General features: G+C 38.1%; 1 protein-coding gene and 1 long non-coding RNA gene across 2 annotated transcripts; one reads left to right on the top strand and one right to left on the bottom strand.

The window, feature by feature from the left end:
* Positions 1-5,107: 5,107 nt before the first annotated feature.
* Positions 5,108-12,323, top strand: LOC120443222. The gene is made up of 4 exons (XR_005615249.1): positions 5,108-5,357; positions 6,375-6,442; positions 6,572-6,734; positions 12,255-12,323. It is a non-coding gene; the product is annotated as an uncharacterized LOC120443222 (long non-coding RNA).
* ogfrl1 (opioid growth factor receptor-like 1) lies at positions 10,044-19,367 on the bottom strand. Its single transcript, XM_039621411.1, has 7 exons — positions 19,051-19,367; positions 17,699-17,785; positions 17,499-17,577; positions 17,129-17,207; positions 15,026-15,092; positions 14,053-14,198; positions 10,044-12,793 (listed from the first exon to the last, which is right to left on the bottom strand). The coding sequence occupies exons 1-7, from the start codon at positions 19,234-19,236 to the stop codon at positions 12,247-12,249; spliced, it is 1,191 nt and encodes a 396-aa protein (XP_039477345.1). The 5' UTR covers positions 19,237-19,367; the 3' UTR covers positions 10,044-12,246.
* Positions 19,368-26,925: the final 7,558 nt, after the last annotated feature.

Genomic DNA, 26,925 nt, shown 5'->3' on the forward strand with positions numbered 1-26,925 from the left:
ATATATTTATGTAAGTCTCCGTGCTTGTATTTTCTTATGTATTCATGCATTTTTCATTTACCTTTTATCTTTTCACCCCCCCCCCCCAAAAAAAAGAAATCATACAGAAAAAAAGCACACTGATAAGAAAAATGACAGGAACATTAGCAATAACAGCTCTGGTACACTCCAAGGGAGAAAAAAAGTCGATCATAAATCTGCCTGGATGCCCAAGGAAGACAGCAATAATGGATGACTGCAGAAACTGCAGGATCCTTTCTGTGGTAAATGAAAAGTCCTTCACTGTATTCAGTGACAGTACACAGTACAATCTGACAATGACTCAAAACACACTGAAACATGAAGTACGGAGTTTTTGAAGTTTTTAAAGCTGAATTTTCATATTGCTTGCTAAACCGAAGACTAAACTGAAGGTAGCTACAGTAAAGACCCGGCAAAGTGTCACTTAGAAGCTAACAGTGTGTAATGACATCCACATGAGTCTTTACCTACAAAGAAATAGGCAAAGTGTTGAAAGTGAGCTTTTAATTTTTTAATATATTTTTTTGACCTCCTGAAAATGAGGAACTCTGCATGAAATAGTTCTAATTCTAATACAGTTAACTTGGTTAAAAGTATATGGGTATAACTCTATCACAGACCTGACAGTAGACTATTACTTAACCCCCCATGATGGAGACTATTCATTCATCTCTAAACTGCTGGTATTCAGATTGTATCCCACACTAATCCACAGGCTGAGGGCTGTCAAAAATCCACACATTTGAAGATGACCTTTTCAGATAGTTAAAAAACATTTGAGCTAGGATTCAAAATACTTACCTCTGCTGACCCCCAGATATCTCCATTTAGTTGCTGTGTTAACTTAAACTTTCCACACAGTTCCTGAATGTGTGTTTTGTGCCTGCCTGTGATGTGGGCCAGATTTTTCCAAGGAGAACAGAACGACCTAAACTCACAATTATTTCTGCCATTTATTCTTACAAACCGCATCACCTTAAAGCCGGATTATTAATGTTAGAGTGGCTGTTTGTAGTGATAAAATTATAGAATCATCAACTTTAAAGTTCTTCTAACTTTTGTGGAGTTGTGTGTCCCTGCAGAGTGTATTTTACATGATATAATGAGCAGAGAAGTCATTTAAACTTTGTTTTCTTTCTTTATTGGGATTTAATAATAAACTTTCACAGTTATGTTAGGGACGGCGTTGTTAAGCATCAGTGACTGTGTCAGCAGTGTTGTTTTGAGGAGCCTTCTGGGGAAATGAAATCACATGTAGAGTCTTCACACTGCACATGATTATTGTCTCATTAGCATTTTATCTGCACACATTGTCTGCATGTCTTCAAACAGTGTGACATCTACCTTGTTTTACAAGCTGCAAACCTGCCCCACTGACATCCTGAAATATGTATGAAAGCTTCAACTCCTGGATCAAACCATGAAACTGTCCCTGCTCCTGTCTTTTTATGGGAAGTGGATGAACTCAGAATCTCAGTTTCTTCCTTTTCTTGTTTAAGTATGTTTTGTTTTTTCACAAAAACACAATGTTTTCAGTGCGTATATACGTTCCATGAAATTGTTTTTTTTGGCAATGTGCTGGTGTGTAAAGGCCTTAAAACCCTTGATGCACATTCATTCATTCATTTGTTAATAAAGATGTATTGTAATGGTTTAGTTGGTACATCTAACAAGCTAATATGACGCTAACTCAACTAACATCCATTAACATCTGGAGCTAGAATTCAATTATATTATTTTAAAGGGCTTTAAAACACTCCCAGTAGCACTGTGAATACATTAAAAACACTGATTTAAGGAGTTAATATTAATTTGTGCCCTTCTTTTAGCAAAGATGTATCAATCTATTGTTTTTAACTGCTTATGCTATGGTCATACCGGATGACTGGATGAGTATTTCATTTGTCCCAGAAGAAACTGAGACATCCAGTTGCTTGTAAAACACAAGACATCAAACAGGAGACAAATACAGATAAATATACACAACAAACAGTAAATAGAGGCCACATGGGCACAATAACAATACAGGCATGAGCCCCCACATCCTCAGGACCTTCTATCGCTGTGCCATTGAGAGCATCCTCACTGGATGCATCACCACCTGGTATGGCAACAGCACCGCTTACAACCGCAAAACTCTCCAGAGAGTAGTGCGGTGCTCTGAACGGATAATTGGAGGTGAGCTTCCCTCCCTCCAAGACATCTACAGGAAGCAGTGCCTGAGGAAAGCGGGAAGGATCATCAAGGACTCCAGTCACCCCAGCCATAAACTGTTCAGACTACTTCCATCGGGAAGGAGGTTCTGCAGCATCCGGTCCCATACCAGCAGACTGAGAGACAGCTTTTTCCACCAGGCCATCAGACTGCTGAAAACGTCATAGACACCTCACCTTCACTACTGGAACTTCAACATTATGCACTCCACACTGTATATAAATGTTTTGCACATGTCCAACTACCAACCTCTGTATATTTTATATATTTTATTTTATTGTTTACTCTATTTAATTTGTAAAATATGTATACACACACACACACACACACACGTAGAAAAACATATTTAGTATACACATCCAGTAATGCATACACTCTTATATTGTACATATATTTATTACTCTCAGATTTAGCCATTCTTATATTTTGCTTGTTTTATGTTATTGTATTTTTGCACAACTCTGTTGCTTGTGAAGCTCACTTTTTTAAAATTTCACTCGCATGTACTGTACCAGTGTACCTGCACATGTGATGTGACAATAAAAGTGATTTGATTTGATTTGATTTGGATAACAGAAGTTTTGTGGTGAGGAAACTACAATAGTGAAGTGGTAGTCTAACGTCAGTCTCAATAGAGAGAGCTGTTCCTGTTATATGATGTCTGTGTGGTGTATTTTATGATGGTGACTTAAAATGAAGGTAGTCATACAGGCAAACAGCACATAATTCAGTCACAGCACACGATTTATGAGTACTGTACAAATTGAAATAAGCTGTAGCCAGAACCTACATTAAAATGAAGAGTAAAAGTTTCCATTGAACTAATATAGTCTGTATCCAGAATCTTAGCACTGGTTTGCACAGAGTTATGCTGCAAAATCAATGTCTCCCCTCTATTTCTGCAATGCAATGAAGAGTTTTATGGCTTGGGGTACAGGAGCGCTCCTCAGTCTGTTGGTGGTGCGGGACAGAGACACAGTGTGTTGACCACAGTGTAGATGGGACAGTATTACCTTAATGTGCAATGAAGTTTGAAATGGTTAATTCATAGACAGGGACCAGTTCTGTGAGCACATGTTGAGGTTTTGCAAACTCACTTTCTGTGCAACCAGTTGGTCACAGCAGCTACTTGCAACTGGTCACTAAATGCTTAAAAAGTCAGTGCAATCACTGGGAAACCTAGTTGCAGGGAGGTTGCAATCCTATTATTACCCTAGTATGACTGAGCCGTTCTCTACCTTAAGGTCGTAAGGTAACTATTGCTCCCAGCTGTCCTAGGTATACATGCCGGACGGGTCCTCAGCCTCAACGTCATATCAACCTGAGCATAGCTGGTCTGATCTGACCTTGTTAATACTTGGATGGGAGACTGCCTGGGAATACCAGATACTGTAAGCTTAAGGGTGGCTATAGCTCAGGAGGTAGAACAGGTTATCTACTAATTGGGAAATTTGGTGGTTTGATTCCTGCTCCAGTCTGCATGATATTGAACACCAAGTTGCTCTATAATGTGTTCACCAGAGAGGGAATCCTAGACTGAAAGCACTTAGGCATAGAAGAAAGTGCTTGTATGAATGCAGGTGATTGAGGTATGTTCTAAAAAGAGCTTTGAGTGCTCAAGCAGAGTAGAAGAACCAGTCCAGTTACCATCCATCACACATCTAGAGAAGACAGGGATAAAACTTTAAGCAACTTCTGGGTTTATCAGTGGTAGTTAAGAGTTACAGTCCAGACATTATAGCATGTATACGTCCATGTGACATCTCAATATGTTGGTTTACTGAAGAAAAATACCTAACTATCCAATTCAAGCTTAATTAGGGCCAAGAAAAAATGTCCTTCATGGTTTACTGTACTGTGGAGACATCAGGAGCCTTCTTTTCAATATTTTTTACAAAATGCATCATGTACTGTAGATCATACCACATGCTGATTTTTGGAACCACGTGAGGCTGCTCCTCTGATGCTTCATTTCTTTTGTCTAGCTTCATCAAGGCTCATCAACAGCAGCAAAGAAGAACAGCTGGATTGACTCTGTCACCAATGGGAGAAAGTAGAAAGCCATAGTAGGAGCGAGATGAGTCGTGCTACAACAGAGTCGATGTTCTTTGAAGACTCCGTCACATCTTTCTGCTTAGGCAGCAAGTGTTCTAATCTTATCCCTCTTCTTATCTTTCAGTTTCTTTGTAGAGAAAACTCCTCTCACAGAGGGTTCTTCAGTCAGTTGCTATTCACATAATCTACAGCTCCTTCTTGCGCTCCCTTTACTGAGGACTTTAATCCTATTATTCAGATGGCAGATCTGCTGCAACAGATGTGTTCTTTGTACCAGAGAAGCAGAGTGTTATTTCTTTCTTGTTGTGGCTCTGGAAGGCACAGGCAGTCCATGATTGACTGTAAGATGCTTCAGAAGTGACTACGCAAGTAATGAATACTTAACAATACCCCTAAACTACATTAGAAACTTAAATAAAGGTTGTCAAGCGTTGTGACAAATGAAAGCAGCGCAGCGTGTCATTTTTAAAAAGGCATTTTATAGGCAAAGTATGTGCTGCCTGAGGTCTTTTAGCCCTGCTGTTGTTAATTTATCTGTACCTTTGTTTGTCTGTGCGTCAACGTATAATTAAACCATGTATGAATGTGCAGTGGTGTTTTACGCCTGCCAAATTTGTAATTTATCTATTGTTTGGACACCATGGAAAATGACAGTGTAATTGTTTTATTAAAAACAGATGATGATGCAATAAACAATGTTCTCCGCAAATAATACTCGTGAGTGATTTATGCACGCTTCAAGGCAAAGCTCAGAGTGACATACGCAGTAATAAATTCTGGTGACACTCTTCAGCCCAGTGTAATAGAAGCTAATGACTACAGCTACAACAGAAAGTACATGACATAGAACATAAAACTAGGCACTGATGTTTTTTTGATGATCAAAAGGATATTGATTCCTTAAAGTGCCACATAAACACACTTAGTACCACAGGGCAAAGCCTAACTGGGGGATACATAGTAAAGGACTAGCAACGATGTGGCAAACAGAGAAAGGAAAATATGTCTTCTTGCTAACAGGTGAAATAGCTGTTAGCAAACAAAGCGCTAAACGAAAATCAGCTGAGGTAAGTGACTGAAGGGAACAAGTATTGCAAAGCCATAGTTTCATGCGAATTACTATGTATTTGGACTGGACTGAAGTGAACAGGAAGAGAAAAAGTGATAGAAATTGTATGACTATATGTGAAATGTTCAGTCACTAATATTGTTATTGCCAGTTGTTAAGAAAATCTAAAATCACAAAATTTTAAGTGATTTTTATTTGAACTAGCCAAAAATGCTGCAATACACACCACCCACAAGCCCGGTATTCAGATGAAATGGTATCTGGGAGACTCACACAGAGTTACTGTGTGAGGTCTATATTGTTTAAAATATACAGCATAGCATGACAGGTATTTTTTTTTTAAGATTTTAAGCTATATGTTAATCAAGCTAATTAGCTAACTATTTAAATAATATCTACACAACAAGACAAGAGTTTTGCTGGCTATCTTAACAAAACTTGTTTTGTTTGTAGATAAGTGAAATATATGTTCCATTAGTTTTTTCCAACTCATCCCGGTTTCCTAGCCAGCAAGGAGGTATAACCTCTCCAGCCAGTCCTGGGTCTGCCCCAGGCCTCCTCCTAGTAGGACTAGTATCAGTGCCCGAAAGACCTCGCCCAGGAGTGTCCAACTACATCATAGTCAGATGCTTGAACCACCTCAACTGGCGCAGTAGCTATACTGCGAGTCCCTCTCAAATGACCACGATCCTGTCTAATGGAGACTCAGGCATCCTTCAAAGGAAAAAGTCAGAATTCTGAGATTAAAGTCAGAATTTTGAGAAAAGATAATTCTGAGGAAAAAGTCAGAATTCTGACTTTAATCTCAGAATTCTGACTTTTTTTCTCAGAATTCTGGAAAAGAAGAAGAAAAAAAAAGACATGCCCACTTTTTTTCCCAGTGGCCCTAATCCTCTTCCGTACATCTCATGCCCCACTCTGATGATGTTTATGATGATTTGGATCATTAAACAGTCTGTTTAAGATCAGGTCAAAAGCATTTCAATACCTTCATTTTGTTTTTTGTTTGTTTGAGGCACAAACTGATGGCCGGACATTCTACTTCAGGATTTCTAGTCAAGAATTCATGGCACATCAGTTACAGTAAGTTGTACAGGTCCAGAAGTAGCATAGTTGCTTCAGACCATCACACTACCACCACAATGTTTGACTGCGGGTATATGAGCTTTTTATGAAATGCTGTTTATGAAATTTTAAATTATGTCTTGTCAGTCCACAGAATATTTGGGGATCAGCAGTGGTTTTGTCCTTGGAACTCTTCCATTGATGCCATTTCTGCCCAATCTTTCTTATTGTTCAGTTGTGAACTTTGACCTCAACTGGCTGGCCATTCCTGAGAAGGTTCACTAATGATCCATGTTTTCTCCATTTATGGGTAATGGCTCTCACTGTGGTTCACTGGCGTTCCAAAACCTTGGAAATGGGTTTTAAACCCTCTCCAGACTAAAAGATTTAAATTAATTTGGTTTTTCTCTTGTTTTGAGTTTTTTTCTAACCATAACATGATGTGTTGCTTTTTGAGATCTTTGCTTCACTTCTTCACTTTGTCAAACAGGTTGTTTTGATTGATTTCTTGACTCAAGAAATCTGGCAGTAGTCAGGCCTGTTTGTGGCAAGTGAAATTGACCTCAGCCACAAAGATTTTTCCAAAAAAATCTTTGGCCAATATTAAAATTAATTTAATGATCTGAAACATTTTAATGCAGAAAAATAGCTAAAAATACATCAGGAAGGGGGAAAATATTCATTCATAACACTGTACATGCTTGAATTTAGTTAGTACTACTTGTGCATCAAAATGAGATGAAAAATGAAATGAACACTGTTAATCCACAAACCCATTTTTATTAGAGTTACATGTGGCAAAATTCACATTTCAGGGTTTATGTCCACTTATTGTGTCCTGTCAATTCTGAAAAATACCAAAACTAAACTGTGTTCAGCAAGCATAGTGAACATTTATCAATGTAGCAATCACAATTTATTCAAAGAAACAATACAAACAATTTCAAGTGTTATATAGTATTAACTTCTCCTCTATATCAGTTCTTCTAATGTATTCCTGCCCATACTCATATACTCATAGTGTATATGACTATATTGTGGACAATGATGTAGATATCAAAATGCTGTACAAAAAACAGGATGTACAGGAAAGACACTCCATACAGCATCCAGATAAAAATTAAAAATACAAAAGAGGCACTTAAGAATATCACACAGACATACACATACTCACATATGTACATGTGGAGTATACTAGAAATCAGAATACTTGAGCCCATGTTATCATACAATTCACCTGAAAAGTTAATTTTACAATTATATCAGATACACTTGGCTGGAAAGCAATGTCAAAACCTTGTTATCTAACATACGCATGGCCGCCTCCTACAGGAAGAACAGCCGACTAAAGAAGTTTTAAACTTCAATCTTTCTTATACTTAACATGGCTTTTAATCTATTGCTACTAGAAACATACAAATAACTATTAAGATAATACCTATAATTAAAAAACTTAAGCTTAGCTTTTACTTTAAGTTGACTGGATAGATCAATGCACACTTCCTGATGGCTAATATTTGCATTTTATTGAAAACTAAACATGACCAAGGAAATGCTGAGGGCGATGAGTTGACATTAACCTGAAATAAATTATTTCAGATTTGATTTTTGTTCTTTTGAGTGTCAAGCAAATTCATCTTAAAAGATTCTGGTAGAAATATCAGCAGCACTGCAAACTTAGCCCTAGAAACATTTGGAACTCTCAAAAACATGGGCTAAGCTATGGTTGAAACCTAACAAGGCAAGGGCGTCGATTTGGCATGGACGGAGGGGACATGTCCCCACCAATATCCAGCGATTATTGAATCGTCCCCACCAATAATTTGATCTCTGCGAGTAAAGAAATACAAACCCGATAGAAAAAAAAAAAAATCGATCTGTCAGCGTCTCAGTCACCCAGCGGTGCAGAAAGAGTTAAATTACGTTCTCTACTGGAGTCCGACCTCATGTGACAAATATGGCCAATGTGATTGGCTGTGCCTTTCAGGGAGCTCTGTTTAGTTTTAGCAGCGGCAAACCTGCGCTGCGAGGAGGACAGGACGGTAGCAAAGAGGAAGAACGTGCATATAAGAAAGTATTTTTCAAAGAAACCTGTAAGTCACTTAAAGTCAAGTTCACTCATAAAATGTGTCCGTCATAATAACGTTACAGGCAATACCAGGCCATACATGCCAACCCTCCCGATTTTTCCAGGAGAATCCCGAATTTCAGTGCCCTCCCGAAAAGCTCCCGGAGCCACCATTCTCCCCAATTTCTCCCGATTTTCCACAACAAAATTGAAAACCATATCCTAGATTGGCCCAGCCAATTCCAGTTTCAACAATAGCTGCTACTGCAGCTACTTAGTATTAATATTACTCTCATTACTCTTTCTGGGTCGCGAAAATAAACTTTTAACATGTTTTCAGGCGAGAATGTAGCTGTGTAAACTTCAAATAACTTAAACATGTTATTGTTTGGCCTTTTCAGTGTTTTATTTGTTCATGAGTAAATCGGTTTGGCTGAGAATAAAGTTATTAGATTAGATTAAATAAAACTTTATTAATCCCTCGGGAGGGTTCCTCTGGGGTTTTCACACAGCTGAATAAATGTCAAACAGAAAACTGATTAAACAGAAGTGTGAGATGGTCGAGAATCTACGCAAGCGTCCGGTTATATTTTATTTTATTTAGACAGCAAGGAGCAGACGGCAGAGGTGACGTAATTATGAAGGCTAGACCCCCGAATTTCACGGTCGCTCATTTCCGGTCTACCCGGCTTTCGGAGGACCCGCCCACTTAGCCTGCAAAGGCCGGGTCCTCAGTTGGACGCAGCCTCTGAATTTGGACACCCCGGAACAGGCCGGTGACATTTAACTTATTTTTTTCCGATAAGTAAACACTGTAAAAACAAAACAAACAAACAAAAAAACCCTTTGAATGTCTCCCTAATTCTGAGGTCTCAAGGTTGGCAGGTATGTGCTAGGCTTTGGCCCACATCAGTCTAAAACTGTATGTAACCATGAAAAAGTGTTGCCATGTCCACCAGGACAGTATAGTATAGACAGTATAGTATAGACAGTATAGTATAAACAGTAGTATAGACTCCTTCACATAGTGGACATTGAGTTGTTGTGTGGGGCACCAGTAGTCCATGTCTGTTGCTGTAACAGTAGTTCATGTTTAGAATAAAAGTCCCAGCTCACTGATTTGATCGGGGCAATAGTGCCTAAAAGGTTGCATAATTTTGCTGAGAGATCTTTTACTTTGTGGTAATCTTAGATGAGTAGTTTTATGGACAAAACCATCAGGTCATTCAGTGTTCCCTTAGTGCTAATGTGTAAGAGATGTTGGTGTACTATAACTGAAGTAATGTCCTTAAAGTCATATTCTTTTATTGTCATGACTCTATTTGAAGCTTTTTTTATTTTTGTATGATACCTGATTTATATGGAATATGGCTGAAGTAAACTAAAGTCTAAAATCAGTCATTTATTTAATAGTAATTTTATATTATAAATCACATATAAAACTATGAATTGTAATTTTAAATGGTTTAAAAGCATGTAGAATAGCATATGTAAGCAAGTATATTTCTCCCTTTTATTTCTTTTTTTTTAATGAAGAAGCAAAGACAAAAAGGAAAAAAAAAAAAAAAGAAACAGCGCAGGGTTCGGTGGTTGAATCATCCGTCCCCACCAATGCCAAAACCAAATCTACGCCCTTGTAACAAGGGTGTTTAACTTCTCATTTCAGTAAGTCACATTATTGCAAGGTTAGACAGTATCATCACTATATCATGACTATGATGCACAACCTTTTAAAACCTACAGCGCTTTTAACAGGAAGACACAGATTGTCCAAAAAGTGCAACACACACATAGACAGTATCAAAGTCTGACGTAGCTTTGAATTAAAATGAAGCCAATCCGGATTTGCCCGAACCCTGCTTTTTACCTAAAGTCCACCAGATGGCGATAGCTGTGGAGGCAAAAAGGCTTCCAGTCCTATAGAAACCCGTGGAATTTAAATTTTATTTGGTTTTGACCTTTCTAAACCCCTATCCGATGAGTTTATGGGCTCAGTTACTGAATAATAAAAAGATTAAATCTATTGTTGTAAATCTTGGTCATACATTTTTTCCAAATGGAAGATTATTTGTGGTACAAAATGCTCATTAGCTAGCAACTTGTTAATCACAAGACCCACCCCTCCTTCTCATATCCATACATTTTGGTAACACTATGGTAGCTACATCCATCTTTTATACTGTCTATGAGAACACACTGCACACCACCAGTCTGATCACATTAACTTCAATCCATAACTTCCAGTCAAGAATAGAAGAAGGCTTTTAGGTGGCATAACACACTGTGGAGGTGTGGCAGCCAAGCTAGCTCACGGCTGTTTTTCACACGTCACTGAAACTTGATATATATATATGTATATATATATATATATATATATATATATATGTATATATATATATCTATATATATATCTATATATCTATAGTATATTATAATATAACGTGATTACAGTAATGCCTACTTTGAAATATATATTTTTATTTATTTGGATTTGTATATTTTTATTTATTCATAATTTAACCAGTTTAATTATGCCAATTTGCTAGTACTGATACAAACACCATCTTTAGCTCGGTTTGTGACAACTGGTGGAAATTACCAGTAACATTGGTACTAGCATTTCTGCTCTTTGCTGAAGGATTAATAATATTTTCTGAATTATTGCCTACAAAACCAGAAAAAAAACTGCAACTAACCTATCTGTCACACTTTGTATTTTCCCTTCATCTTTTAGACTGAAATACAAAGTGCATTATTTAAGTCAGTGTAGTGACTGCCATTGGATAATTGGCTTTAAGCAGCCCTGGGTTGTTTTATAGCTAAATATTTATTGCTCAGTTTCAGATTTCACAATTTCTGCAGAAAATTTTTCCTTTGATGAAAAATTACCTATCAAGTTTTCCAATGGGCTGCTGAGCTGCCACTTGGAGTTCACAGGTAATAATGTCACCTAAAGCCTTTCTTTTCTTAAGTATTTCTTAAAGATATCAGCTTACCAACACGTTTTATGTTTTGCTATATAGTTCTGTACAATTTTCAGCGGAACTGGCTACCTTTAACTTGTAGAGAGTAAAATCGCAGCACGGATACATAACTGAGCTGCACCTAAGATTAACAACAAAGTGAAAATTTCAAGTCAGTCAAGTTAAAAAAAATCTGTAAGTATTGCTGACAAATTAGTCTTCTCTTATATGCTTTTTACATGACATGGAAATAAGACAAATTCTTCCTGATCTCCCTTTTCACATTTGCTGTACAGACCCTGTACAAAAGGAGCTCAATCCAGCGTGTTGTTTGGTGGAGCTCCAGCTACAGCATTTCAATAATCTCACCATCCCAACACCAGCAAACATTCAGCAGAGAGCTTTGCTTGTAGAACGATCTTTATGATTCCAGACCAAAACATTAAATAAGGCTTCTGTCAAACTTTCTCTACTAGTTTAGATAATTTTGGGATTCAGCTATCTTAGCTCAGGATACAAACCCCACCAAAAGCAAAAAACAAACAAAAAATAACCCAGCTTTAGATTATAATCCCAAATTCAGTTAAGATAATTCACTTGCAATAAATAAAGTACTGTTTGAGATTATAGTCAGCCCTTAACCTAAACAGATTCTAATGATGTGTTTATTAACAGCTCAAACATCTGTACCTGTGTTTTACTGCCCTGGTTTGCGTGTCCTTCCACAAAGCAGGTTTATTTCTTTACAATTTAAGTGGTTCATTTTGTTTTCTGCCCTCAAAACTTTTTCCCTACAAAGGAATCATCTCATTGAACTCATTCCTCTCTGCTCGAGCTCCCACCATCATCAGCGCTCCCTCCATGTTGGGACCAAGTCCCATGCAGCCCTTCAGTCCTCCTTCAGCCAGCTCATGGCACATCGTGGCATTGTGGGAAGACACAATATTTCCACTACCTGCAGATGTGGATATGGTGCTCTCCATCCCCCTCCTCTGTTGCTCTGGTGTTGGAGCAGGCGCCCTAATCCCACTACTTCCAGCACCCACGCTACCTCCAGCACCAGCACCACCTCCCCGCTTTTTAGGTGGTGGTCCCCAGAGGAACGCGTGGGCAGGCCTGTAGTGTTGGCGGGCATAGCGGAGCAAGCGTCGGCGGGTGGCTGGCAGGCGGATGGTGTAGACAAAGTATTCCAGGATGCTGTGCTGCATGTTGGACAGGGTGCTGTGGCACAGCGACTCCTCCAGGAAGAAGCGAACCAGCGGGGCCTTAAAGGCCTCATAGCCGAGCTCACCCAGGGACTTCAGGATGCGAGTGATCCGCAGGTAGTTGTGGTGGGATCTTCAATAAACAAGGAGGTTGAGAAAGAGAATTTTGATCGATTAGAATAGTTTGAAATAGCCTTTCTGAAATAGCCATCTAGGACCTCCTCTGGGGACTTATTTGGACACTTATTTTGAAACATAATCAAATTAAATTTAATTTCAACGGTCACCGGGACAGGAAGACTGCACGTACCAATCATATCTGTTTTTTTAAAAAGTAATTTCCCCCTGTAAGTTATTCTTGTATCACCATCTTCAGACCTCATTCCTTCAGTGTCTCTTTTATAATGTTTCTGGTATAACAGCTTTTTTCCTGCATGACAATTTGACACGCCCATATCCACTAGCATCAGATAACCCAGTGTTGGCATAATGAGTGCCATGTCCCGCGATAACCATCACCTCTCTGTGGACACAGGCAGTTAAAGTACCCATTTATTGCTCTACCTATACCACTTATCACATGTACAGGTTAAAAGATGGACAGATCACAAGCCTGTTCCAGAGCTGACACACACATCCCTACACAATCGCACATTGATGGGCAGTTTTATAGGATTTACAAACAAAAAACAATGGAACAGCCCAACCACTGTTCATTCTGTGGTCTAGATTGAAGTAAAGTTGATAGCCTTCAATACAACCATATGGCTGCTTGGCCCATGAGAATTCTAGAAACCAGATTCAGACATCTTTGTGCATTTTAATGGCAATGCACAAAGATGTATGAATGGAAAGAAGATACACTGTTGTCAGCTTTGTTTTCCATGTGTTTAGAGATTCAAATGCATCAATTAGATTCAAATGGTTTAAGGAAGGTTTGTGACTGGAGGAGATTGTGGTAATAGAAGGGAAAGTAACCCTGAAAGGGTTCTAGGTACAAGGACAAGAACATGCTTTAATGCAAACTGCAAAGTGCAGTATTCAGATGGTCTTTTGGCAGGAGGAAACAGGGTACCTTATCTCAAGCAATGAAAACATTGAAACAGGATGTGAAACAAAATAAAAAAACAATTGTCCTTTTAAATTGCCCTTTAACCATCTGTTTGTCCATTCAAAACATGCTCTTTCACATTCAGCTGCTGTTAGAGGAGCAATTAAGTTGCAAAGGATTTAGAATGATTGCCTTGCTAAAGGACTGAAAAGCAGCTATTGGCAACTATGTGATAACTTCACACAAATTGTGGCTGTAGTTTTATCCCCGAGCTACTGCACAGTGAATTTAAATATATAACGTGCGCATGTGTGTATGTGTGTGTGTGTGTGTGTACTTACTCATTAAGGTGCTGGAAGCGCTCCTGCCAGTTTGGAGCCCGAGCAACGTTGCCACTCTTATCCAGCAGCTTGACGCCGTAGAAGTCCAACATGAGGGAATAGGCCGCCAGGAATCTCCTCTTTGCTTCCCGAGTGCTTTGGAATTCCTGATGTGATTCAACACAACAAATCAGAAACAAACAGACAGGTTGTGTACAAAAGCAGCTTTTCTGTTTAGGTGATCAGAAGAAGCGGAAGAGAAAGCTGTATGCAAATACTGGGTAATCGCCTGAAAACGAGTCTGAAATTTCATGAGGGACACATTTCTACCTACTTTTAATGGGAGCATGCACATGCAAACCAGCTGTGTTGTTCAAACAGATGTCTAATTTAGTCAGAGCCAAAGCTGAATGAGTATTTCCCAGAATGGTTGTTTGCTTTGTCACATTTGAGCGACTTATTTAAACAAGAGTGTATCGGCATTCTTAAAACTTCATTCGATTCAAAATTTGCCCCTGTGCTAAATTATTTTGGTAGTGAAATGTAAAAACTCAACCATGGGAAACACTTGCGCAATGAAAAGCCACAACAAAAGCAGTCATGCAAAACCGTGACACTGAGCTGTGTTTTTCCCCTGCACTGAAAGCGCACTATAATGCACCTGAGCTGCCAGGGACACTCCACTAACTGTGACAAACTCATAGTTCTTTGCAGTGAAAGCGTCAAAATCGGTTCACAGGTGGAAAGCTTTCAGTGTTATATGTCTGAATATAACCACATTTAAATAAAAAAGGATCTAATATGCTAATGTAGGAAAGCAGAAGTGAAATCTAACACCAAACAACAGATATTTAGGTAGAAACTATAAAAAGAAGAGGGACTGTAGGAGCACAGCTGGAGATCAAACACATGTCATCACAGTTTAATGAAGCACAGCATTAATAAAGCGGACCATCACAGACTTGTAGAGAGAGAATATGTGTACGTAACTCACTTTGATCTCATCCTGAGTCAGTTCATGTGCGTAGAAGTTGAGCCCTTGTTCTCGTAATGGGAACAGCCTGGGGTACAGAAATGGAGTAAAAACACTGTAAAAACATACTACTCAATAACTACAGGGATGTGATGGGATGGTCAAAAAAATACATCTGCCTACCAAATAATGAAGATAATTACTCAGTGTAATTTCTCAGCAGGTGCTACTGTTTGCTCAATGTGTACAATATGTAAAGGCTGTCCACCTATTTCTTCTAGGCTGTGTGAACACTAGTAAAGTGAGTGCTAAAACCTTACATATACCTACATATACTATATCAAACACGTAAAGGTCAGCAGCAAAAGAAACAGCCTGCACATAGAGCCTGGACGTTGCTGTGTATGTACATGAAGACCAAAAACACAAGTAAAATAGTACTGAATAGGAGTGTTTGCCTGCTTAACAATGAAGCTAGCATGGATGTGCCAAAAAAAACTGCAGTTCCTTCAATGGCCACACGAGGCTGGCCCCAAAAGCAAGTCGTTCCCCTTTAACACTTGTTGTGCACTGTAACACTTCCATGTTAAAATGCACAACTTCAGAGCATTAAAAAGGATTTTTATACTCTGGAACAAAAACACAGTTTTGTTCCTCATGGATAGTGTCCCCCTATTGTAATAACTCTATGAAGGCTAATATTCTTCTTTCTTTTTTCCCCCTCTTTTTTAGTTTAAAGTCAACATGAAACACTACACATATAAAGGCTAATTTACACCATTGAGCCCTGGTCTCAAAAACTGACATAGATGTAACGCTGTCTGAGTATCTGGATTTAGGAAATATTTCCTTAAAGTTTTAAAAACAGGTTTACCGCCATCTTCTGTCAATACGGAACATTACATCATCAGGGTGGTTGCCGTCAATAGCCTTACATAAGTTTATGTTAGCTAACTAATAACAGAACCAATAATTCAGGGAAAATAGGGACACTAAACACAGTTATGTTTGTGGTGCGATGCACATATAGTAACTTGTGATGCTGTAAACTGTTTAGTTGTGGTTAGGTAAAGAGAGAATATTTTACTGTATTAAATAGTGCTGATAGCATTTTATTATTTGCTTTGCCAACTGATTACACGGCTTGGTACACCCAGTCTATCAAAAAAAATCTGGAGTGTCAGTCCTCATTTATAATGTGCTTTACAAGCCCGAACATTGCAGCTAACAGGGGGATTTCCCTCTTGAGTGCCGCTAGCCAAACAACAAGAAAACACTTTACTGCTAATGAGAGAGAGTGAAAGTGGACAGACTCGTTGTTGCAGCCAGGGGCAGCACAAATGTGACCACATTAGACTGATTTTTACTTTTAGTGCTACATAGACACCTAGCTTGCTAGTGTTAGCTGCTAATTTAGCACTACACCTTTTTATCTAAATATGGTCACTCCTGACTACAAAGAGGTTACATGGCAGTCCAATACACCAACACAACGCATAGCGTTTGCATATCAAGCTAACTACAGCTGTCAAGCTTGATGTGACAATCCCCATTTAAGCCAACGGTCCCCAACCTTTTTTGCGCCACGGACCGGTTTAATATCAAACAACATTTTCATGGTGGTAGTCATGTTGTGTCGCGGACAAATACAACAAAATAAAATGATACAACCAAGACAAAAACTGTCGTATTTTGTAAATGTAATAATAAACGCAAATTCACTGTTTAATTGTGTAACTTTGTTAGCAGTGTCCTCCTGCTAATAAAACACATCAACAACATTGAGAGTAACATCCTCCTCTCTGCCCTTTAACGCACTCTGGTCTCTATGGTAACGCGTAAACATTTCTTTCAAAATAAGACACACAACTACAACACAGGAAAAGACCCAGAGAAACCGAGTTAACGATAAAAACCCTGAAAACCATAAATTTCACACCCAAGCCTCAACTCTCGCGGCCCGGTATCAAACGTTTTTTTTTTATTGAACTTTAATCTGTAACAGGATAGAAAAAGGAAGCTTTGACATATCATGTTGCTGTGCCTTCTAGCAAGCTAAGAACAACTTGATGCACAAACACACAAGCTGCATGAATATCAAAACAAATGGAGGGAATGTCTCACCACTGAATATAGGTGTGATTGTGCTCCAGTTTGTCATAGTCGCCTCTCCACTTAGAGAGAATCTCTTCTATGTAGATACCTGAGAAGAAAGAGGAGCTAAATAGCTGCAAAATGCATCTGTATTGCATGTGTGTGTGCTTGTGGGTGAGTGTGTGTGTGTGTGTGTGTGTGTGTGTGTGTGTGTACGTGTGTTTAAACAATGGATCAGTCCACTAATCTGCTGGGCTTTCCCTGTCAAACATGACCTTAAGCCAAACAAAACTCACTAAGCCCAGCACTAACATCACTTCTCTCCAGTGTTAACAGATCTGCATGGAGAGTGCACTTTGTTAGTGTTAGTGTGTGTGTGTGTGTGTGTGTGATATCTCACCATCAGGTACTAGAGGGATCTTGTTCAGGTAGAAGCGCAGGTTGCGGTACTCATTGGGCTGCCGGGACCTTCTGAAGTTCTTCATATGAACACACACAGACAAAAGATATCACAAAGGGTGTCTGCATTAGTGTGAGTGTATGTGTGTGTTGAAGCCTGTCTATTCTCATTGTAGGGTACATGTGTGTGTGCTCATGTACCGGGTAGCTGTGCCGGTATTTGTAGAGGTCCCTGGCGGCATAGAAACTCCTCTTCATCTTTGGAACAGACTCCGGGGAGTCAGTCAGCTGAGAGAGGAAGAAAGAAGGAAAGACAGAAAAAAATGATTCTTAAGAATGGAAAATTTAAAAAACGGAAGAAAAGATGCAGATCTGAAACAGATGGTGTGTTGCCCTCAGATGCCATTTAGCTGAATTAAAAACATTTAGTTGCTTCGAACATTAATATCCATGTCTAGCTCATAAAAATGGACAATTTACATCAGCACTAATGTGAACCATCACTAACCAGATGCCTCTGTTTAATCTGGGTCATTTTTTTCATAAAAGTTAAAGTGAAATATGTTTCTTAGGTCTCATTTACTATAATACATAAACTATCTCCCTCCTGACTTTGAAACTAGTCCAATTTACATAAAAAGAGCAAAACCATAAGTCTGGTTTAAATTTTAAGAAATAATCCATGAAAGAGTGCTCCTGTTAGACTGTTATAACCTGCTGGTTCCTGTATTACAAAACAGTGTGAAATAGCCTAATAACAACAATCCCGTCAGCTATTCAATTTCCTTTGAGCATCAGCTATTTAATGTCTTGAATTTTTATGCAGTATTTTAAATACTAGAATATATTGCAGTGACGCTCTCTAGCATTCAGAATTTTGTTAGTTATTTCTATCTTTACCCTATTTAAAAATTATCTGTGCTGAATCAGCACAGACACGATTTACTCTGAAAATTACACTTGGGAGTTTCAATAGGTTATAATTTTGCGGCAGTTACCTGCTAAACGCATCTAAACTTCCACAAAAAAACAAAAAAAAAAAAAAAAAAAAAAACTTGGTTGAGTCCTTTTAAAAATAAAACATCGCGATAAAGGGCCACCTCGTCCTTATCCTGCCTGCCTGCTCTGTGGTCATTAACCTGCCTGTGCACGGTCCCAGAGGAGAGGAGAGGCTGAGCTGCTGCTGATTGTTTGTTCCTGACAGGTAATTTAGTGGTTATGTGAACTCACAACTCATATTGAAATAATGGCAGTATGGCAGAAGGATTGTCGCTATGATTTTCTCATATGAATTTTTTTCCATTTAAATCTTGCTCTAAATTACGAGGAGAACCTGTCTCCTCTAATTTGTCCCCGCGTAAATGTACAGCTGTTTTCCACAGCATGCGTGTACAGCACGTCTTCACGGTACATGAACTTGACGTATTTCTGAATGAAAGTTTGGTGTTAGCTGTGTCTCGGGTGCAGACATCACCGTAGCACGGTTGTCCTTACTGTGTCCCGGCCTTTTTCCCGGTGTCCCACATGTCCCGGCTCTCCGGCGTGAAACGTACCTGCGGTGTGCTGTCTCCGGCGTGCCCCGCGGCCCTCTCGCTCTCCGCCGGGCTGACGGAGTCGGAGATGCCGCTATCATCTTCAGCCGCTGGCTCGTCGCTCTCCGAGTCCGATCCCCACGTCGAGTCACATTCCTCAATCGTGCTCGGCTCCTTGAAACGCCAGCTGCCCACCAGGTTTCCCATTTAAAAAAACATGCAATACCCGCCTTCTTCTTCTTCTTTTTAATTATCGCTTTTTTTTAAAAAAAATAAAAATGCTACATAATTTTGCCCCCAGCCTCGTTTTTCGGTTTGCAGAGCGGTGGGTTTGCACTGCGCTCAGTGCGGAGCTTTTAAATGGCAGAAAAGGGGGATTTCCACACTGACAAGGATGATGCGTGTTTCTGTATAAGAGGCGATTAGTGCCGCAGAGGCAAGAGGCGGTCTTACACCTCTGAATTGTATGAAACAAGGTTACAGTTGAGTAAAGCTAAGCTAGAGACTAAAACTAGGAATGGAAAACCTCCAAATAAAAAAAGCTAAAATAACAAAAAAAAAATAGGGTAGATTACTTATATATGTTTAAGTATACATGTAATCATACATATGTAAGTTGTCTTCCTTGCCAATGATGTTGAACAGGTGCAAAAATGATCAAGAATCAATGTCAGAATTTAATGTTGATTCAGTCGAATTAAAGTTGACAATAAAAGATTAATTTAACACAGTTTCAATTATTGTTTGGTATCAGGGATAACTAGCAAAAATATATATGTAGGATTTTTTTTTTTTTAACATCAATGCAATCAGCTTGAGGACACTTAGGCTTACATGTTTATTAGGACTAAGCCTAACACTAAAACAAACACTAATAAAAGCTAAACTTAAATGAGCAAACCCAGTTTGGAATTTTAATAACTGAATACAAAGAATCATATGCTCTTTAATGAAACACAAATTATGATTGAAAAGGTAAAATGAAAACAACTCTAATAAGAAAAAGTGAATGTTGTATCATCAAAATACACATTTGTAGTAAAGTTTTATGCCAAATGTTAACTAATTTAAGAACTTAATAATGTACAGTGTTGTTAAATGCCTAATTTTTGTTGTATGCTATTGATACAAGGCTTTCTGTGATCACAAAGTATGTCCCAGGGTTCTTTTAGAATATGTAGGCTATTTATAGTAGCTTAAGCATGTGCCACTGTCTGTCGCTCTGCAGCTACTCTGATAAAAACAGTCAGAATGTTCAAAGAGTCCCCAGTTGTTCCCTTTGCAGTCATGGTTACTGACTGAATCCTGTGAGGTTTTTCAGGAATTATTTACAAAAATAATGCTACAAAACTTTTATTCAATTTTATATACTATACATTACCTGTGAATATGTAAACATAATATTTACAGCACGTTTCCAACAGAGCTCCAAATCAAATACCTTTATGTTGCTCTATGTTCTTTTGCTCTGTGGCATTAATCACCTTCTATACAATTCATTACAACAACAGCATCAGGACCAGAAGTGCATCACGTGACACAAGAACAGCGATTATGTCTCTCCAGGAGGAAAGTGAAACTGTGTTGGTTATTCCTTTGGAAAGTCCAAGTGATCTTATAGTTTATTGATTTTAAAGTGGATTTCTAAAAAGTGATCTTGTATTTGCCGTTTTGTTTTTAACCCAATTTATCGAACTTAAAAAACTTTTAAAATATGGATATAAACAGAAAAGAATTACATCCGTATGGTGTAAAAAGAGCTCATAAAAAGTCACTAAAAGTCCACTGTACAAATGTAAATGTTTACATCATGCCACTCTTTTTCTCAGGAAAAAAGCTTGTAATATTTGTAAGTGCATGCATCTTGTGATAAATTGCCAAGAGACCACTTACAGATTTAATAAAGGGAATTCCCTATTGTGTGGCTTGTGGCAGGTTTCAATCAAGCATCTGTTTGTTTCTTATGACTCACGAAGTTGCTTAAATTATCTTGTCATGAAAATTCCTGTAAAAGGACTGTTCATTGTTCTTCTTCTTGCTGTTCCGTTTCAGACTTTCTATGAAACTATTTTCTTTCCTCAATTTCCTTTAGTGGATCTTGCAACAAAAAAGCTCTAAACTCAAGAAAACAAAAAATATGTTAAAAAAAATTTGCAGTTTGGCTGATTTTATCTATCATTCATAGATTTCAGTCCTTTTAGTGGCACGGTCCTTGAGGACAAAAATCTATTTCCAGTGTCATGCAAAGCCTTCATACAGGTTCACCACTGACAGCCTGGGTTATTGTGGTGAAAGAGGGTTTAATGCAGGGTTTGACTGTATATATATACATATTAAATAATGTATTAATCAATTGTTAATCATTAATGCAAATATCTAACAAGCTAATCACATTGCAGAAACTAATCCTACATGCATGCAGATAATTCAAATTGCTGAAGTTTAATCTGAGTGTCAGAATGGGGAAGAAACATGGTTGTTGGCGCCAGACAGGCTGATGTGGGTATGTCAGAGACTGCTGATATACTGGGATTTTCCTACAGAACCTTCTCTGGGGTTTATGGAGAATGCTCTGAGAAGAGAAGAGAAAGTAACCAGGTTGTGGCAGTTCTCGTGGTGAAAAGTTCCTTGTTGACCACCTGTTAAATCCAGACTTTCAGTCAGGTGACCAACTTGCTACCCTGATGGGTAAAATATTGCTTCATCATGACGGCCAATGCAGAACAGTCGGTAGTACTGCAGGACAAAAGTGTTGGTTTTTTCACCTGTCTCAAACCAGGTGAAAAACTTGGATCATCTATTCATCTATTCATGGCAGAAAAATGAAGATATGAAGAGAAACTACAAATTTTGGGAACCTGTGAGCCACATTCTGCCTGGCAGCTTTATTTAAACCCCTGAAAGTGGCCATCTCTCTCCTAGAGTTCCAGTTTGGTGACATCTACGTGTACCTTGTAGAGAATCATTCACCTTACAGTGCTTCCAGGTTGAAAGCTTTCAAAGGATGGACAGGTACATGTATTTTCGATCTGGATGGGTAAATAAAGCTGCTGTGTGAGAGGTGAAGAACAAGAAATTGTTCATTGTTAAAGCAAAAGTAAGTGCTACATACCTAGCTTGAATGAACTACCTTAAATCTTATTTTTTGTTAACTTAGATATTTACAGTCTAGGGCCAGAAAAGTTCTGGTAGTATTCATTTGTTACAATGTCGTATCATAGCAGTAAAGTTGACTGAGTATTTTAGTGTCCCAGTAGCTCTCATGTCACGTGAAAACTATGGATAGCAGCAGAAGACCACACCATGTGTGGCTTGTGGTATAAGAGCAGAAAACTGAAGCTACAGTTTGCATTGACTTATTCAAACTGCACAACAAAACATTGTGAAAAATGCTGCCTGAGTCTTGATTTCTCCTTTGACTGTTGGATGGTAGAGTCAGAATTTGGTGTAAACAGATAAATATCAGTGCATCCTCCTTTGTATCTAGCTCAACACAGTAATATATGGATTATAGGAGACATTTCACTGTTGAATGTGCACTCTTACTGGTGATACATCAGGTGCATTTTGATCATAACATTAATACTTTTACTTTAGTAGCATTTTAAATGCAGTGGAGTAGTGGTAGTTTTTGCATTAACATAGAAAAGTTAAAGTTTAGGTACCCTATTTGTAAAAGTGATTATCTTTTAAAATTTAAAAGAAAATTTTAAAGCAAATTCATAATGTCAGCTTTGACCTCCAAAAGCACATAGAAGTCCAGATCGAGTGGGTGTTTTTGATTTGCTGAAATCTGTTCTTTGGCTTCTGTTAGACTAGGAAGATGATTCATCAGAGGGGAGTCTGCAGTTCCTGGCAGAGTGAATGACATTGATGTGACCCTTAAACTGTGTCAGTGAGGTGAGGATAGAGTCACTTGTTGGTCAATAGAAAACTGCGCAATGTGGAACTACAGTGAAACTACAGTGAGGCAATCGAGAGAGTGCCATCAGTGTTTCCTGTCAGCTCATCAAACACAGAAACTGAAGTTGGTATGTGTGGTATATGACTCAAATTTAACATTATAGAAAATTTGATCTGAAATTAATATCTGAAATAGCTGCAGTTAGTCAGCTCCTTCATGTTAACCTGTGTAGTTTATTTTGGGATTTGTTTCTCTATAAAAACGTAATGTTGTACCAAAGTGGTGGTCCATTTCCCAACCACCAACATTTAAAGAATTCTTACAGCTATAAAACCGTTATCAATAGTGGAAATCCAGGACCAGGGTAACTGATTATTTTTGGTTTCTAGCATGTTAAAAAGAAGTGAAAAATGACAAATTTTCACAGTCAAAATGAAGGTCAAACAACTGCCTTTTCAAGTGACTCATGCTACATTAAAATGGTTTGATTATCTGACAAATACAAACATGTTTTCATCCAGGTGCTGTTGTTTCTGTGGCAGTTAGCACACTGCATTGGTCCTCTATTTTACTGATGACTGCGGAAGCAGTGGAATTTACATGATACCACAAAACTACAGTTGCAAAAACGGAATGAGGAATTAAGTTTAGAACTATCTTACTCAAGCGAAATTCACTAAGAGGATGTATTTAAAAGGGCTGTGAGAACAAGAAAACTCTCCCTTTGTATATGTTGTGTATAGTTTGTCCAAGATAAGGACTTTTTGACCACATGCTAAACAGGCAATTAAAAAAAAAATGTGAGTGTGTGATACATTTATTCTATGATTACAGTTTATTTTGACACTATGTCATTGTCTATGACAGTAATGATAACAGTGCTTGAACCCACAAATCTGATAAAGCTCTAACAAAGTTACAGAGACCTTCATGTTGTCGGGGATGTTAGGTCTTCCTTGGACTTAGCTGACTGATGTCTGTTAGTTCTGAACTTCACTAACTGAAATCTCTGAATTGCACCAAATTTCTTCTTTTGAGGTGTTGGTAACTTTTTCAGGATTTTTAATGGGATTTTCTAACAAATTGTATAGTTTTGTTTTGTTGTGTATAGTTTTCAAAATGTCCAAGATAAGGATTTTTTAACCACATGCTAAACAGGCAAATATAAAAAAAGTAATAATAATTATTTATGTGTAAAATTTATGTGTAACATTACATTGGTTAGATTCATCATAGCCTGTAGTGTGGATTCAGTGCTGGTATACAGTGTAGATCTCCAGAATAGTAAAACACCTCTACACTGGAATATTCCTGCCAACATATTTTGCTGTGGGTTTGGCAGACTGCAGTATCATCCTCTCAGGCTCATTACATTATATACATCCATGTACTCAGGGGTTAAAGTGGGCTGGAACGATCCGGTATGACGTTCCAACACCTCCAGTTAACATGCAATTAAAACCGACAGGCAGGTTAATGCATTTACTGTCGAGTGAATACATTTTTCAGTGTGCTGCAGCCTGACTTTCCTTCCAGTTGTGTGCATCAAGATACTTACTCAGTAACAAGCTGGCATCAAAGACGAGGGGTGAGAACAAAAGTGCCAGGTAATTTTAAATGCAACCTTTTAATCAGCTAAAATATGATCAAACACACAAACTATTTCTGTGCAGTTTAATCATCCTGTCACTCTGTTAACACCCCATCATTTAATATTTCATGACTTTGCCTAAAATTATTATTCAAATACTGACTTTTGGGGTGTGTGGGATCAAAACAAAAACAAAAACAAAATCTTTTGACCACTTTTACCGAGACCTGTGGAAGATGATTAGGGCTCCTGGAAAAAAAAGTGGGGATGTCTTTTCTTTCTTTTTTTCCCTAGAATTCTTAGAAAAAAGATGAGATGAGATGATAAACTTTCACAGTTTTACTTTTACAATAGTTAATTAACTATGTTTCTTACATTTCTGTAGCCAGCCGTGAGGTCAATGAGGTGTTTCACAGTGAGTGCTCTGTTTTTATACAATCTCTATTTTTGTGCAATGAATGCAAAACGTTATGATAAATTAATTTCTAACTTTTCCCAATCTTCTTGGTCTGCAATAATTATAGTTTTTAGATGTATTGGCTGCTGCGTCTGTTGTACCCTGTGTGTATTTTAACTTTATGATCTGTAATGAATGATCTAAATAATTCATATATTAATAAAAATTCAAATTAAAATGACCAACTTACTTAGCAAGACTTTGCTGTTGTTGCAGGATGGGGTCAGAATGATGTCTGTTGGCAGTTCTAGAGCTAACTGTCAAACTAATGCTACTATAGTGAAAAATCACTCAAAACTCACAGCTTCAAGTTCCAGAAAACAGTGTATTGAAAAACAGTTTCAGTAAACTCAATAAAGCATAGATGAAATGTAGATGAAAAGCGCCCCCAGGAGGTTAAGCTGTAGACAAACAAACACAGTAGAAGACTATCTGAGCAGTTAGCCATCCATAAACAGGGCCCAGAGGGATGCAGGTGGCAACCGTCTTCCACTACGCTCAAAGATAAAAACAAAAAAGAACGACAATACACGTGATACACACAGTACTTGACTTAGGTGGATATGTAACTATTTGCTGAAAAATAAAATGCAACTTCTAAAATTTTTGAGGCATTACATGAGAACTAAAGTAAAATATATTTTACTGTTAATCTGTCTGATCTATATTCAGTGTTTGATGTTTAACATAAAAACTGGGACAACTTTAAACACTCCCGTGCTAATGACTTTCCAAAGCTTGCTTTGGTATAACTGAGGTTTAAACATAGTCGACTAAACACGCTGATTAATAAATGATTAGTAAATACGCAGTGATTGTCCTGTGTCACTAAACACTTCATGTGTCCTTTGGCAAGTGATCACTCAGAAATGAACTCAAAGAAGCTTTTGCAAACTGAACACCACATGAACAGTAGTCATACAAACACTGATACACAACAGAAAAAAGGTACATAAAGGTAAAATAAGTTGAAGAAAGTTTTCCAGTAATTCAGTCTAATTCAATCCAGTTTTATTTGTACTTTGCCAAACACAATAATAATAACCTCAAAGACCTTTATATTTAAATTCATGACTTTACAATATAAAAGAGAAATCTCATCAATCAGGTTTTCACCTCTGAGCAAGCACTGGGAAGGAAAAAGTGCAGAGTGTTACTTTTTATGATGGACCAGAAACTGTCCTCGTCAAAGTTTTCACAAGAGATTAATTGTATCTTGGATGGTTTGTCATTGTTCCTTTGTCTTGTTGGCTTCTTCTGACTTTCCCATTCTTTGCTAATCATAGCAGTCAGCTTACAGGCTTCGTGCTTAGTATGCGCACAAAGGACCTCTATTTCATGATGCCACAGAAGCTGTTTTCTTTGCAGAAACCATCTGCTCTGTTTTTCATTGTCCCAAAATTTTGGGATCCATGCACCTTGAGATGTGCCTACATCTTCCAGTTTAGACCATAAGTTTTCATCAGAAAATATTTCCATTTTTTTCTGGGCTCTTTTGTCTGAAATGCATATCGTTCTGAATTTGTTGCAAAGTTGAAAGAAAGATGTGGCCAGTGGTCGACTACCTAACCCTAATCTTTAACGTAACTCAAGTGAAACAGTCGTGTGCTTGTGATGGCAAACATCTGGATCACAGTGTTGATCTGAGAACAAGTAACTCTCATGACTCATCCAGTGATGTCATTCCCTGGCCAATCAGGGTCTGTTTATGTCACATTTTTGGCTCAACGCAGCTTGCTTGGTACTCCAGCGGAATAGGTACTAATAGTAAGTACCGTGTACTACTACCTAATTGAAAACCCCAAGAACTGATTAAAATAGTTCTAGTTTCTTTTTATTCTGAGTCGATTGTTCTTTTACTAGTTAGCTAAAATTAACTAATGTAAGTCTGATTAGCCGCAAACAATGAACTGTCCCAGTGACGTCATATTCTGTAGTGGCACA

This window comes from Oreochromis aureus, linkage group 13, assembly GCF_013358895.1.
Source record: "Oreochromis aureus strain Israel breed Guangdong linkage group 13, ZZ_aureus, whole genome shotgun sequence".
Classification (NCBI taxonomy): domain Eukaryota; kingdom Metazoa; phylum Chordata; class Actinopteri; order Cichliformes; family Cichlidae; genus Oreochromis; species Oreochromis aureus.